Below are 16,174 nucleotides of genomic sequence, written 5' to 3' on the forward strand. Positions count from 1 at the left end.
GCAGAATCCTGCGTTTGCTCTGGACTTCTGTGCAAGCTTTATATTGCTGAGCTGACCTGGGCTGGTTGCCAAGTCCAGCCAGCTACAGTAAGCGGATCTGTCCTCTTCCGGCCCCCCCCCCGCCTTGCAACTCTCCTACAAAACACTACTTGAATTGGGGGAACAAGCCTGGTCTGTCACAGGACTCCATCTTTCGCAGAGTGATGGCCTCAGTTGTTAGCTTTGCCCCGAGCTTAAAAAGATCAAAAGATGAGTCGGGCACTTGTGATACTTTCTGGGAATAAATAAGTTGGAGTTGCTGTTTTTGGTTTTGTTTTTAAAAATCCTGCTTGAACGTTTATTAGTTGGCTTTCTAAATTGGTGTCGCATTTGTAGTGGAGAACTTATATGGCTTACCTGCAGCATTTTTACTTTTACGTGTTTGCACTTGTAGTGAACCAAGACTGCAAGTTTTAATCTGTCAACTGAAGCTTTATTGCAAATTTTAATAGGTGAGAAACCTAGTATGATTTTGAAGCTATTTTGGTTCTGGTGTGTTACTGTAAAAATGAATGAAAAAGAAGAAAATGAAATTTGCCTCCCCCCACCCCAAAGTCATGAGCTTGTGATTATTCTGAGGGTGTGTGCCTAAATCATATAATTCCTCCATTAAAAGCAAAACACTGTATTGAAGTTTTGATGTTGAGGTGCATTTCATTGATCAGTTATAAAGCAGATTATTTAATCAGTGAAGGCTGCAGTTATGCGTATGCTTACTTGTGAGAAAGCCCCGTTGAATTGAGTGGGACTTCTAAACAATAATGGTTGGCTTTATTCAGCTGATGTTTTGAATAGGCAGAGTGGAGTGGGAGACAAAATCCTTTCTCTTCATAAAGGTAAAGGTACCTCTGACCGTTAGGTCCAGTCCCGGATGACTCTGGGGTTGTGGCGCTCATCTCGCTCTATAGGCCGAGGGAGCCAGCATTTGTCCACAGACAGCTTCCTGGTCATATGGCCAGCATGACTAAGCCGCTTCTGGCGAATCAGAGCAGTGCACAGAAACACCGTTTGCCTTCCCGCTGGAGCGGTACCTATTTATCTACATGCACTTTGATGTGCTTTCAAACTGCTAGGTTGGCAGGAGCAGGGACTGAGCAATGGGAGCTCACTCCATCATGGGGATTCGATCCGCCGACCTTCTGATCGGCAAACCCTAGGCTCTGTGGTTTGGATCACAGTGCCACCCGCATCCCTTTTTCTATTCATATCCCCCTTATTGTGGAGTTTCTTTCTCTCTGGTTCCTTAACTATGTTACCTGTGAACAGGTTTCCCTCCCACATCATCCCTGTGTGAAGCATCTGACAAGGGAAGGAGTGAAAAAAGTGAACTTCTGAGGTGCAAGAGGGAGGAACTCTGCCAAAGTCTCTTTGCTGTTCATGCTTGGGGTGGGTCAAAGAGCTGAGCCAGGAGAAAATGGGTGCTTTGGGATTAGGACCAGCTTGGCCAGCACCTGAGCTTCCGTCCATATGACAGAAATGATATTAGGACTTCCAGGAGTTGGTAGAGACACCTTTTTCTTAAAACAACTTGCAGAAGTAATTCTGTGCAGTCCAAAGTAAATTATCCGGCTTCTGTAAAAAAAATAGGCAAGTGAGTTTAAGAGTATGTGTGTGTGCCTAAAAAAAGGGAGAGTTCTGCCAAAGCTTCGTGTAGGCCAGGGGTCTGCAACCCACGGCTCCGGAGCTGCATGTGGCTCTTTTACACCTTTGCCGCAGCTCCAGGGCGGATACTAGCGAGGGGAGGAGGCGCATTGTGCGCCCCGACACTCCCCATTGTGGCGGGCGCTGTACTGGCTGTGACATCGCATGCGTGCGGTGCGTGCGTTAGACATGCACCGTCCCGACGTCACCTTCCCGCCCGCCCACTACATTGTAAGGGGCATGTACGCTGGTCACTGTTTTGAAGGGGAGTGAAGAACACACACACACAAAAAGGTAACTTGTTAAATTTAGGTTTATTTCTATGAGGAGGAGTAATTCTGAGGGGTCAAACAAAGAAATAATTAAAAAGTGACAAAAAAGTTATTTTTATAATGACAAGTTTTGCAGCTCCCAGTTTTTTTTTCCTTCGGAAACGGCTCCAAGTGGCTCTTTTTGTCTTAAAGGTTGCAGACCCCTGGTATAGACAAAGAGAAGGTTAAACACCCCTTTGCCCTGACACTGAGTCACTAGTTGGAGACTCTGCTGCTCAACCTTCAGCCCTTGCTCAGTTTTAATCTGTGGCCCATGTTAAAAGTAAAGGAGCCTTACGAGGGTTTTGGGTATGTACACCTGGTTATCCAGACTTCAGAACTAAACATTGGAGTAGACTTTGCTAATGCTGCTCCTGCTTGTTGACAACCTGCGGTTTTGGTATATGTGTGTATGGTCAGTTTATGAGAAAATAAAAGGCATAGATGCACGGCATGGGGGAAAAGAGCCCGGTGGATTTAAAAAAAATGGTGCTACATATTCAGGGTGTGCTTGCTTACAGGGCAGCCTCATTCCCCCCCCCTTACATCCTCAGTTCTCTAGTTGTAAAATGGGTCCAGGCAGCTTACTTCACAGGGTCGCTGTGCTACTTTGTGAGTAAAGAAGGACACTCAGTGTGCATGCCGAAAGGACCTCTTTGGTATTAAAAATACAGAGTAAATGCAATCCCATCCTCAACACTAGCCGGAATGACGCAGTTGCCTCCAGGGGGTTGGTTTTGAGAACCTAAAGGGCAGCAGGTTGTAAATTATTTAATTTAGTATTATGATTGCTATACTTTTAGGCAATTGCAGGTTGTTGTTTTTAAAGTGTCTGAATGTTCCATTCTGTAAAATGAGAATAAACCCTGATTTGGGAGATGGAACGTAAAGGAAACAAATGGCTTTAGTAGCATACTTTGTTACGACAACGCAAACATCTGTGTGCACTGCTTTCATTTGGGAGGCAGGGAGAGAGTTGTCACCATTTGGATTTCCCACTTCAGGCACCAAAATATCTTGAGCGAGCACTGAGTGTGAATAATATTTAGTGATTTGCTGGAACAAAGACTGCCTGTCTGTTCATACGCAATTTTTGAGCTTAATTTTTAAAACTGGAAATTTCACAATACATATTTTGTACAGTGTATTACACCCTGTGTGCGAATTATTGGCAAGAAAACGCCTTCTCCATACAGTAAACAAAGGGCTGGGAATGGGGAGACTCCCAGGATTAAAATTTATCTAAGTTTAGACCAAGCAACTCTGCTTTATACAAAATAACCACCACCCATAGACTTTCTTGGCTTAACAGAGCTATAAGAACAACATACATATATAACGTATAAATTGTATCTATGTAAATTATATCCAACAGCATAAAAGTGTCTTTACCACAAGTGTTTACTTTGTATCATTTTAATTTTGTTTTAAATGTATTTGCTTTTTTTGTTTTTAACTTTTTTATAATCTTAAGTGTACATTGCCTTGTGAAGGCGATTAATACATCAGTAATAATATAGAGCAGCTTTCCTCTGGCACACTGAAAGTCCATGTGGAATTTCTTGGGCAGGACTATTCATAAACAACAAATCATCTTTTGTGCTAAGAAAGTATTAGGAAAATCAGCAACAACCATCCATATTTATTTCATAAATTGAACACACCTGCTCTTATTTTTAGTCCAAAGTTTTAAGTTATTTTTAGTCTACTTTAGATTTATACCCCGCTTTCCTATAAAAAGAAGAGCCAAAACTACAGTGGTGCCCCGCAAGACGAACGCCTCGCGAGACGAAAAACTCGCAAAACGAAAGGTTTTTTCGTTTTCGAGTTGCCTCACAAGACGAATTTCCCTATGGGCTTGCTTCGCAAAACGAAGCTTGCCCCGCAAGCTTCGGGGACAGCGGGAAGCGCAGCGCGTCTTCCCCGCTGTCCCCGAACCTCTTTTGAAGCAAGGGGCGGCGGGGAGAAGCGATCTTCTCCCCGCAGCCCCAGGTCCGGGGACAGCGGGAAGCGCAGCGCGTTTTCCCCACTGTCCCCGGACCTCTTTTGAAGCAAGGGGCGGCGGGGAGAAGCAATCTTCTCCCCGCAGCCCCTTGCTTCAAAAGAGGGGACAGAGCGGCGCTTCCCCTCTGTCCCCGGACGGTCTCCATAGGAACGCATTGATTGATTTTCAATGCATTCCTATGGGAAACCGTGCTTCGCAAGACGAAAAACTCGCAAGAAGAAAAAACTTGCGGAACGAATTAATTTCGTCTTGCGAGGCACCACTGTACATATAACAGTGGAAGAGAACCAGGCTGCAGTACTGCAGTTCAAAAGAGAAGCTGTACCTGCTGCAGTTCCTTGGTCAACATAATTGTCACCTCCCCTTCTTTGACTCTGGCCATCCTATTTCAACCTCTCTGCACTAGCTGGAAAGGTCTGCCCAGTGTGTACCCTCTCTTCCATCATTCTGGAAAACCCTGGCTGATACCTGCATTCAGCTGAATGCCATTCAAACCCCAAACTGATAATGTTTTTCTGCTAATGGGCTGCTCTGCCAGTGGCTGAATTGCTCAGGAAAGTCTCTCTTAGCTGGAATGCCTGCCATTTGAGGTGCATTTCTGCTTCAGCAATTAGTAGCTTGACTTTATTAGTAGCTTAAGGGTTTGCTGATTAGGGATGGGACACAACTTCCAGGGGAAGTGCAGGTAAGTACAGGAGCTTTCAATAAGGTCTGATATTCCACATTTCTTGGCTCATTGATCCTTATTTTCAGAAGGCAGTAATCACTTTTATTTACCCTCTCTCCGCTGATATCCTCGAAGAGCATTGTCATATTCTATAGTTTGTTCATTGCCACCATCAGAACTCAAAGAAATTTTAGACTAAACAAACAGGCTGGAAAGTGCATTGCACATTAAATTCGCACACGGAATTGAATAATAAACTGCAACCTTAGGTTCTCACTTCGAGAAGCTGGCCAGGGGCTTTGCTACAGAACACCTTTTAGGATCTTTTTTTCAAAGCCCAGAACGAAATGTGATGCCAAATGAAAGACTTCTTTCTCTCCGCATATCTGAACGCCTGGCCCGCACAATAAAGCAATTAAAGTGGAAGTGTGCAGCAGCTGCTGCAGCTTGGAAGTTTCTGGTCTTCCCCGATAATTACGTTAGTGGTGGAATTATCCTTTCTCCGAACTGAGCCTGGAGTGGGGGGTGGAGAGATCGCTCTGCTTCAGTAATCCAGACCGGATTACAACGTTGTAATTGGATCCCTGTGCAACGAACTCTGTTTTGTGATGCAAGCCACTTGTTTTGCTGCTCTCTGAGCGTTCTAAGTCGGTCTCTGTCTGTTCCGGCGTGTAAAAAGGACGCTTTGAGGGCAGCTATTAAGGGCTGCCAGAATTTCTTGCCTTAATAACAGGCCTCTTGCTATCTGCCTCCTTGCTATCTGGGACGATTGGGGCAGTGGAGGGGGGGGAAGGGACTCCTTCCTAGGGAAGCACAAGCAATTTACATTGGCAGTAAATGGGGCTGTGGATGTACTTTGTGCTAAAGCAATCCCCCTAAAATTCTGCTGCAAGGTACCCCCAAATCCAGGGCCCAGTTTTTCAAAGCCTTTCCCCTAATTTCTCCTGCTTTGCAATAGCTTCTCCTAGCCAATTGGGAGGGGCAAGGAACTCTTTGGGAAGGAGGAGCAAATAAATCCAGGCCCCCTGCAAGCCCCTCTGAATCAAAGAGACTGGTTCTGGCCCCTGCTATGTGGTTTGTGGATGAAGGCTGGGAGCAAAGTTCCCTCCTTCCAAAGCTGCTGCTACTTTTCCGTTGCACCTGATTTCTACCTTACCCTTATCCCTTGTAAGACCTTCTGTGTCGTCCTTTCCCAGCCCTGCCTTCTTTTCCTCACACTGGCAGGCTTCCTTCTCTCCAGACTTTGCCAGATTAAGTTTTTGCAAGGCATTTTGCGCAGGCGTAGACAAGGTGCTGAAGCTCTGGCATCTGTGGAGCTTAATTCCACAGCTCCTCTGGCTTTGGGAATGTCTGCAAATGTTGCTAATGCGCTTTTGAGCGTGAAACTAATTCTGGCACAACTGCACTGGCTACCAATTAGTTTCCAGCGCAATTGAACGAGCTGCTTTTGACCGAGAAAGACGTAAGTAGCTCAGGACCTTAAGGCCCACCTCTCCCCACATGAAGTAGCCAGACCCTGTGCTCATCACTGGAGGCCCTTCTCTCTCTGCCCACCTCTGACGGAGGTGCAGATGGTGGAAACTTGAGAACAGGCCTTCTCAGTGGTGGCTCCCTGCATGTGGAAGGCTCTCCCCCAGGAGACATGCCTGGTGCATCGTATTTATTTTTAGGCAGCAGGCAAAAACATTTATTTTCAGTTAGGTTCTATGACCTTTATTTGAAGGGTTTTAGGTGTACTTGTGGCCTCTTAACTTAGTTGGGTGGGTTGTGTTAAAGGTAAAGGGACCCCTGACCATTAGGTCCTGTTGTGGCCAACTCTGGGGTTGCGGCACTCATCTCGCTCTATAGGCCGAGGGAGCCGGCGTACAGCTTCTGGGTCATGTGCCCAGCATGACTAAGCCGCTTCTGGTGAACCAGAGCAGCACACGGAAATGCCGTTTACCTTCCCACCGGAGCGGTACCTATTTATCTACTTGTACTTTGACATGCTTCGAAAGTACTTTGTACTTGTACTTTGACATGCTTCGAACTGCTAGGTTAGCAGGAGCAGAGACCGTGCAACAGGAGCTCACCCCGTGGCGGGGATTCGAACCGCCGACCTTCTGATCAGCAAGTCCTAGGCTCTGTGGTTTAACTCACAATGTCACCTGTGTCCCTGGGTTGTGTTAGTTCTGCCTTTTTATATACTATGGTTGGTTTTAAGGGTTTGTTTTTGTTTTTATTCTTTGTTTTGGTGTTAGTATTTTTAAAGCCACTTTGGGTCACTTTTCACGAATAAAGGAACCAGAAATGTATTTGATAACAATAACAATATTTGCAAGAACAGGCACTAGAAGATTGCTTTTTTAAAACAGAGACCCAAGATTTCCATGAAAGAGTTGTCCGTCCCAAAACACATATTGCACTAGGAAGTCCCCAGTTCAAATGTCACCTCAACTGCTCTTTGTGACGTGTGTCATCATGGGTGTGCAGTCTTTTTGTTTCAAAGGACAAAATGTACTAGTAGCCTGCCCTGAAATCATGAGAGAATCACAAAACAGTTCATTAATACAATTTACAGTAATGGAAAAGAATTTCCAGTCATTCTGTTTGGTCTACTATTGCAATAAAGTTTGCAATGCTTTCAGTCTCTCGCAAAACAATTGAGATTACATACCTTTTGTCATTCCCCAGATAGCTCCAGTAAATTGTCCGAGTACTGCTAAATCCTGTGCTGTTATGTGTCACTTTGGGGGGGGGGGAGGTTTCAAGTTTTGGGCATGCTGAATCTTGATGGGCCGTGGTCAAATCAAATAATAAAATTCCTGTGGAAATTGCTAATAAAAACATCTTGGGATCCTGTGTTAATTTTAACTCTCAGCGTGTCATTAATAGGATCTAGTATACATTTTATAGTTTTAATAACAGAACCACCACCAATGAGCAAAATTATCCTTTCCCCTCCATGTTTCCAGCATATACCTGAGCCCCTCCCATTTGTTTTTGACAATTAAAATTACTTTTCACACAGAGGGAAGCAATACAGTGGTACCTCTGGTTGCAAATGGGATCCGTTCTGGAGGCCCGTTCACAACATGAAAAGAGGGCAACCCACAGCGGCACATCTGCGCACGTGCGGGTTGCGATTTGCCGCTTCTGCGCATGCATGTGACGTCATTTTGTGCTTCTGCGCATGCGTGAGCGGTGAAACCCGGAAGTAACCCTTTCCGGTACTTCCGGGTCGCCGCGGGACCTTAAAGAACGTAACATGAAGCAGACATTACATGGGGGATGACTGTAGTGAATTTATTCACCAATGGTCATAGGTGAGGCTTTAAATTAACTATCCATTTAGCTGAATTATTTTCTTTAATCTGTAATGAAGCCTGATAGATTTGGGATCAAACTCTCTTGGTGGTTTTTACTTTTGTAAAGGCAAGCTTCCCACTGGGCATGCCCAATCCTGTGTGCACATGTAGGGTGATGCTCTGGATCCTGGCCTTTACCTCCCCATGCAGTTTGGGGGTGCAAATGCTGGTATCATTTTTCAGAGCTCTCATAAGCTGTTGTTGGCATCTGACTGTCTTGAAACAATGGAGTGCACCTCTAGGGGCAAAGTCTAACTGCTGTGTTAGCAGCACCGAAGTGACTTCTCTGGGCGCAAGCCCCTGGGCAATGGTTGTGGAGGTCCTGAACTGCCCAGAAGACAAGACACCCCCCCCTTGACCTCACTGATGTGGTCCAAAGGAAAGCAGAGCAATACATTCAGTACCAGCTTGGCCGCAGGAGTTGCATACAAGGCACCATCCAATTGTCTTAGGGACGCCACTCCAGATTTGTGTTGGGTTTACTCCTTAGCCTTTTTCTTCTCCCAAAGATATCCTGCAAGGCAGCAGAGGTTGAGGACCAGAGTTTTCCTTCTCCTAGATGGGCTCCCTTCCCAGGTGGACAAGCCCCATCTGCCCCTCACTTCCCTCTACAGCACGTGCAGAATCGGCCTTCTTGACCGTTGGATGCGCTCTTGGTCTTGTCTGCTCAATCTGCTGGATCCTGTCTTTGCATGCAGTAGAAGTCCCTAACTCACTGAGGGTTTGATACCCATTGGCTACCCTCACCTGGTTTAGCCCGCCAGTCAAAGCCATTCCTGAGGTGTGGCTGCTGTTCCCTTCTGACAGCTTCTAGGAGCCACAAGTGAGAGCAAAGATCAGGGTGGGGACTAAAGGTGGACAAGCTGCCTCAGAAAGAGCATGATGTGTCTCCCTCCCCTAACACCCCTTACACCTCTTTCGTAAGCAAATGTGTGTAAAGGAGCTCTGAACACCTGAAATGCAGTGGTGATGCTTAAATGTGCTAGCTTTCAGCTTTGAAAGAACCCAGTTTCTGAGCTCGGCCATCTGCATTCTGCTGCTTGAATCAATTTGACGATCTGAGGTACCCGATTCCCTGCTCCAGTGAACAAAGCTTTGTGGCTGCTGTCAGGATTCTGGCAAATCATCTCATTACGCAACATCTGCTAACACCAGCAAAAATGCTGGCTGCTTGGACAGGGCTGGAAAAATCCTAGAAACCAAATGCTGGCACCTAGGTTAAAAAAAATACCCCCAATCTCTTTTCTCAGGTGTTGAACCCTTGAGAATAAAAGTTTGCCTAAGGAGCCAAATCCTTATGACTAGTCCTGCAACTGATTTCATTGGCACACACAAAAACATCACTCCAGTTCCCCTCTCTGCCGCCTCAGTTTCCCCTATTACTCTCTTCCGCAACTTTCTAATGCATGAAGAGATGGAGAATTGGTCCCTTTGCATGTTGCGGCTCTTACAAGCAAGCAAGTGTTCTTTATTATTATTTAATATTTATATACTCCACTCTTCTGCTAATAAGAGTGGTATGTGACAGAGCACGATATTATAATCTGGTTGCCAGGTTTTAGCTAGCACTCACCACTAATGACAGGTGACCTGTGAAATTGCAATATGGCTTTTGAAAATTTACTTGATGTGTATTTGTTTATCTGGTTGTTTGGCTTTTAAAAATACCCTGTCCCACCCCAAAGGCTCCTTACGGTGTGTAGGTGGCATAAATCAAATGGGCTGCTAACCATCAGTATGATCCTTTCTCTCTCTCTTTCAGCTCAGAATGTGACTGTGGAAGAAATTATCACCGCCTACAAGCAAGCCTGTCAGAAGTTAAACTGTAAACAGATACCCAAACTACTGAAGCAGATCCAGGTATGTGCCTTTCCTTAAGTGCACAGCAGAAACGCTTATCAGATTTGTCTGTCAAAGGCAGAGATGGATTTTTATAAACACTGAAGAAAGCTGGCTATCACTGGAACTGAGCAGTAATAAAAAAAGTCCTCTCTTGAAGTTGGGTCACATGTATTTCAAAGGCTGCAGCCCAGGCCCATGTAGCACAGCAAACACTAAACAAGGACAAGGTTTGTGTGTTTGCTTCCAAGATGGCTGTACTAACCTAGAGAGGGAACTGGGCCAGAGCCCAGAGAGCTAAGTGAGCCTGCAAGGTTATGAACATCGGAAGGTGCTTCACACAGTAACTGAAGATGCTGAGCTTTGCGCCCACCCTAAAAGCATACAGGGATAAATCTATCCATGCAGGCAACAGTGATCTAGAGCCCATTACTGCTCCAACGAGCAGCTTCCTAGCCTCTTTCCCATAGCGGCTGCTGTTTGGGTGGTTTTAGGAAGTGCTGCTCTCTCTGTTGCTGGAAACAAGCAAAAGGAACAAGATCTTCCAATTCAGCAGCAGAGACCCACTCCAAAGGGCAGGGGTTCCCCAGACGGGGACATTATGGCATGGGACATTATGTCCCATGTCATTGCACAATGGGCAACACCCATTGGCAGGACAAGACGAAGGCCCTCTCTTTTGCAGAACGTGAGAGCTGGGCAGGCTTCAAGTATTTGGGTTCCCAGGAACCTTCAGAATGGTGCCATTTACACACCCAGGGTGTGAAAGAGGGAGGACAATTTTGGCCCCTTATTTTGATTTGAAACCCTTCTCTGAAAACAACAGCTTGGGACAGAAAATCATCAACTGAGCTTTCAGCTCATGTTGAGATGATTGAAGAATTACCAGTAGCAACCAAAATGTCAATTATCATGAACCAGGGCAAGAAAATGAATCCACCTCTACTTGTTTTGCAGGATTTGCGGTGTAATGCACACACTTGCATTGTATATTTGGGCCGATGAATGAAAACCTCTTTGTTATGAAGTGGCTAGCTATTATCAGTTTCTGGAATGACAGATTTGATTACTGTATGTGCATCCCTAGTCATTGTTTACATTGGTGTAATGAACTTTTCGCCCTTCTATTAGCTGGGAAATTTTATTATTAAATCTGTTATTAGAAGTGTGCGTGTAAATGTGTGTGCATCTGTCTTGTTCATTTCTTTTTTAAAAAAAGAAAATTGTGTTGTTGTTTAAAAAAGGCCAGTCTCCAGATTGGACCCAGGAGCAGCCCAAACCAGTCCTGGAGAAAGAAGCTAACCCTTATATATCGGGATATCTCCTCTCATCGGACCTGTTCCTAACTCTGGATCTGAACCAAATTGGGCTGGGCCTGGATCAGATTGGGAAATGAAAGATGCTCATATTACATAGAGCTTTTGAAACACTGGGCTGTCCATGCTTCCCTTTAGGTCTTCTTCTTCATTATATCTTACCTTTAAGCCGTTCCCTTCCGTGTGTAGTAATTTGCTGTTGCTTTATTGCAGGAATATAAAGACTTGACTCCCAGGATAGAGTGCCTGGATCTGAAAGGTACATATTTCCGTTCCCGAGTCTTCTGTTGACACAGTGCAGATCACAATCATCTTGCCGACACTGGTTATTTCTCTGTGACTGATCCCTCAAACCTTCTATCTGGGAGTCTGTGCTTGAAAATGGTCCCCTTTGGAGATTAGGAGGGGTTGGGGAGAAGGAATGTTCAGTGTTGTAAATGTGAGATCATTCTGCCTAGGCCACAGGTGTTACAACATAGTGTCATGTGCAGATTTGATAAACTCAGAGGTCTTGTTTTGCTGGCAAACGCATGGAAATCTTGCGTTCTGAAGCCAGCTCACTATTTCAGAGGTTTGCCAGCCTGCATCTACTCCCTCCTCCAACCCTTCCCCCCCCCCCAACAGCACCCCATTTTGTTCACATCCCAAATCCTTTCTCTGGTCCCAGATTTAACATTTGCAATAGCCCGCAAATGTTTGGAAACGAACCAGATTGTGTAACCATGTTTGGCACATGCAAACGGAACACACGGCTGACTCCAAACTAGAGGTGCACATGGTCCTGATTTGGGGTTATGTGGGGTCATCCCCTCCCTCGCCTCTCCCACTCCCTCACCTGGTTTCATATTTCATAACCAGCGAGTCGCTCCTTGCAAACAAACGAGGGAGCATCCTGTCCGTACTGCGGATACAGGTTGCTGACTTCAGGGCACGTTTACGTACAGAGTTTGCCTGTGAAATTTCTGCTTCCGTTGAGAGGCCAGTCCTAGTGGGCAGGGCGGAGAAGATTGCGAAGGCCCCAAGGCATACAAGGGTGGGGACTTCACTGGAGTGGAAAAGCAAAGCAGTGGCTGAACAGATGGTATGTGATTGGGCAGGAGGAGGGGAAAGAGCTGCCACTTTGGGTTTGCTGGCTCCTTAGCAGAAATGAAGCCCAGGCCTGCAGTCGTTCTTCATATTTGGAGTACAGCACCAACGATGCTTCGTGGTGCAAAACATTCAGCTTAATGTCCTGGGTTCCTTCGGAGGAAAGGGTGGGATATATGTTTAAGAAATACTGTATTTTTTGCTCTATAAGACTCACTTTCCCCCTCCTAAAAAGTAAGGGGAAATGTGTGTGCGTATTATGGAGCGAATGCAGGCTGCGCAGCTATCCCAGAAGCCAGAACAGCAAGAGGGATTGCTGCTTTCACTGCGCAGCGATCCCTCTTGCTGTTCTGGCTTCTGGGATTCAGAATATTTTTTTTCTTGTTTTCCTCCTCCAAAAACTAGGTGTGTCTTATGGTCTGGTGCGTCTTATAGAGCAAAAAATACGGTAGCTCTGCCTTTCCTGTAATATTTAGAACGCCAGTTCTTAGCTCTCATGCAGCAGGTGTTTTTAGAATGTTCCTATTTAGACTTGCACCATTGTTTAGGGAATAGATGATGACGTGTCATTAGAAAGTCTGGTTTAAACCAGCCTCCCACCCCGCCCCTGGTTTAAATCATTTTTGTACCCCACCAAGTTGCACCTTAATGCCTGGGCCTCTATAGCCCGGTTGTTTTCCAGTTTTTAATGCAGTGTTTCTCAAACTTGGGTCCCCAGTTGTTGTGGGACTGCAGCTCCCATCATCCCTGACCAGTGGTCCTGCTAGCTAGGGATGATGGGAGTTGTAGTCCAAGAACAGCTGAGGACCCACATTTGAGAAACACGGATGTAATGCATCCTGTTTTTGACAGTGAACCCTTTTAAATGCTGGAGGCTTGCAGATTTACTTTGTCTCTTGTTTTCCAGGCGAGAAGTTAGACTACAAGGCTTGTGAGGCCCTGGAAGAGATTTTTAAGCGCCTCCAGTTCAAAATAGTGGATTTGGAGCAAACGAACCTAGATGAAGATGTAGGTTTGCATGTAACATATAAAGAACTGCCTTTTTTTCTTCTCCACCCCACATCTTGTGAACAGTCAGCTGAGTTGAATCCTGCCATTCTTTAACATGGAGGAACTTACAGTTCGGGGGCTGAGCGTTTAGATATAAGGAATATGGCCTAGTGTTGTCTGTTCCCATCACCCACAGCTCTCTGGCATCTTCGGCAAAGCATTTCCCCAGGCCTGTGGCTGGAGATTGAACCTGGACCCTTGTGCACACAGAGCTTTGCTACCAGATCACGGGTCCCTCCAAATGGTGTGACTGGCTCGAGTCCTCAGACTGAATATCTTGACATGCTGCTCTTCAAAAACTGCAGCAAATTGCTTCCTGAAAGTGGATTCCCAACATTGGCTAGTGATGGCTCTGTCTAGGCTTTGGGGGCCCTCTTCATAAGACACATTAGTGAGGCCCCTTAATTTGGAAGTGGCGGGGTGTTCAAATCTAAAATCCTGTTGAGCTGCTGGTGGTCACGTAGGGTGAGAGTGGTGGCAGGTTGAGGTGGCCTCACAAAGGTTCGTTCTCATCACTCCCTGGACCCTGCCTAAGGCCTGATCTGCACATTAAATCATAGAATTGTAGAATTGGAAGGTGTCCGAAGGGTCATCTAGTTCAACCCCCTGTAATGTAGGGAAAAGTGAATTGTGCTCCTTCAGAATATAGGTAGGGGGTTGCCATTCTTGAATAAACTCCCTCTTTTAAAAAGCAAGCAAAGCTCCATGCAAGTGGAGAATTGGCACAGCTGGGATGAGGTTAAAAACGTCCTCCCTTTTGTGCTTGTTTTCTTCTTGCATTAGGACTTAAATGTGACCACCCCCCACAATTCCACCTTGGGATTGTGCCATGTCTTCCCACTCCATCTGTGGACAAGGTTTATGGCCCACTTTGTTAAGATGTACATCCAGCATTAAAACAAAAATAAAAACGACCTCTTCATTTATTGGGCACTTGAAAGTGATGGATGACCAGCTCCAAATTCTCCCTCTCTCCCCCTGCCCGCTCCCTGTTAAAAAGTATAAATCTAGGGCTGTAGTCAGCTAACTTTTACTCAGAGTAGACCCGTTGGAATGAATGAGCCTAAGCTAGTCATGGCAAGTAATTCAGTGGGTCTACTCTGAGTGTCTCATCTTAAATTACACAGCCATCAGCAATGTGTTGTGGTTCCCTCTTCATGCAAATTACAGGAGTTGCATTTGAGTACATCGTGCCAGTTCAGTCTGCTCCTCTCATAGGCTTGTTGATAAGCAAGTCCCAACGCGAAATAACAAATAGTTTGTGGTTGGAAGCATAGAGCAAGACAGGTCTTGTGTTGTCTCCTTGACTTAGTTTACTGGTTTTTCAGTGCTATGACTAGCCAATTATTTCCCTGGGGGCAGCCTCCAGTCTCCTCCCCCCTCCCACTAGCCCTGAGCTCCACAGTATACAAATTAGACGAACAATACATTTCATTGCAGAACTTCAGAACCAGAAATGGCATTTGAGAAGTAGCGATGAACAAATACAGCAGGTGCATTCATAAATCGAGGATCAAATTGGAAGAGTTTTGAATTTGATTCTTTGCAGACCTTTACTGCTTGCGGAGTTTCCATGTTCCTACTGCTCTGAAACTTGTGCAAAAGACCTGCTTGCTGTCTCTGGATAGTCTCGCCCTTCCTTCCTCTCCCATCAGTAATACTCAGTAGCTGAGGAAGGTGCCCTGAGGATTGTCTAGTCCCACCCCTGCAACGCAGGAATATTCGGCTGCCCCATACGGGGATCGAACCTGCAACCTTGGCATTATCAGCACCACACTCTAACTAGCTGAGCGATGTGCTGTACTGTGTTAGGCTGCAGGACCGGGTCAGTGAGGCCTTGTCGCAAGGTGTGCTGCGATTCTGGACGTCTGCTCCATTTGCACATAGTGAGACTTTCTTCCAAGTAGCCGCATGCAGATTTGGGCTGTGAGCAAGTTGATACTTGGTTTGGATCTATCGCCTTGAAAAAGCGCACCTCGGTTTCAAACCACAAAGAGAACTTGTACGTTGTGTAATGTTGTCTTAAAAGATTATCGGCATTGCTGCATGAACTTTGCCCATTTTGCGCCCTCTCTGGGTCGCGCCCAGGACAGGCTGCTGCGGCCACACCCTTGCTAACAGCCCTGGTGTTGTTTCTTTTGTTTTTGCCAGGGTGCCTCGGCGCTGTTTGATATGATTGAATACTATGAGTCAGCCACACACCTCAACATCTCGTTTAACAAACACATCGGCACACGAGGATGGCAGGCAGCTGCGCACATGATGAGGAAGGTTTGTATTCATGATTAGAAAGCATTTCCCCTCTTCTTTCCCCGCCCCCGAAATTGCATTGCTTGCAGTAGGGTTGCAAAAAGAGGGCAAGCATTGAGCCCGTGTCCTCATTCATGCCCAAGCCCCGTTTCACCGTCAAGCTGCAGCTCCCATTGCCTGGAAATGCCACAAGTTAACATTTCTGGGGCAAAAGACTTTCCTTCCCTTAGAGTGAGCATTGACAGGTTCTCCACGGTTCCATGGGCCCAGCTGTAGATTTCCCTGGTGGAAGAAATTTGTACTGTCTGGTGCCAGTGGCAGACATAGGGACTCCAGTAGGACAGACTATATTAATGTCCCAGCAAAATTACAATTTAAGCAGGCAGCAAATCCTATCATATACACACACACCTTGATCTGAAGAGTAAAAGATTCCCTAACTATTTTTAAAAATCCATAGAAATGTGTTGTGACAGTTGTGCCACAAAACTCAGACTAAAAGTAAGGCAGAAATGGAGGGGGAGATATACGTGTCCTTAAGGCAAAGTGGGTTTGTGCTGATTCCTTGAGAGCGCTGGGTAAGCTATTGGAGCTGCGAGAGCTGACTGGGGTTTTTAAAAATC

General features: G+C 45.8%; 1 protein-coding gene across 1 annotated transcript in view; it reads left to right on the forward strand.

Annotated features, from left to right (window-relative positions):
- The window catches only part of PPP1R37 (protein phosphatase 1 regulatory subunit 37), a 50,579-nt gene that overhangs the window by 18,202 nt on the left and 16,203 nt on the right, over positions 1-16,174 (forward strand). Inside the window, exons 2-5 of the mRNA XM_082230984.1 lie at positions 9,773-9,870; positions 11,379-11,424; positions 13,159-13,259; positions 15,453-15,572. Coding sequence (XP_082087110.1) covers positions 9,773-9,870; positions 11,379-11,424; positions 13,159-13,259; positions 15,453-15,572 — 365 coding nt within the window. The remainder of the gene's footprint in view (positions 1-9,772; positions 9,871-11,378; positions 11,425-13,158; positions 13,260-15,452; positions 15,573-16,174) is intronic.

This window comes from Podarcis vaucheri (genome assembly GCF_965113315.1).
Source record: "Podarcis vaucheri genome assembly, chromosome: 7".
Classification (NCBI taxonomy): domain Eukaryota; kingdom Metazoa; phylum Chordata; class Lepidosauria; order Squamata; family Lacertidae; genus Podarcis; species Podarcis vaucheri.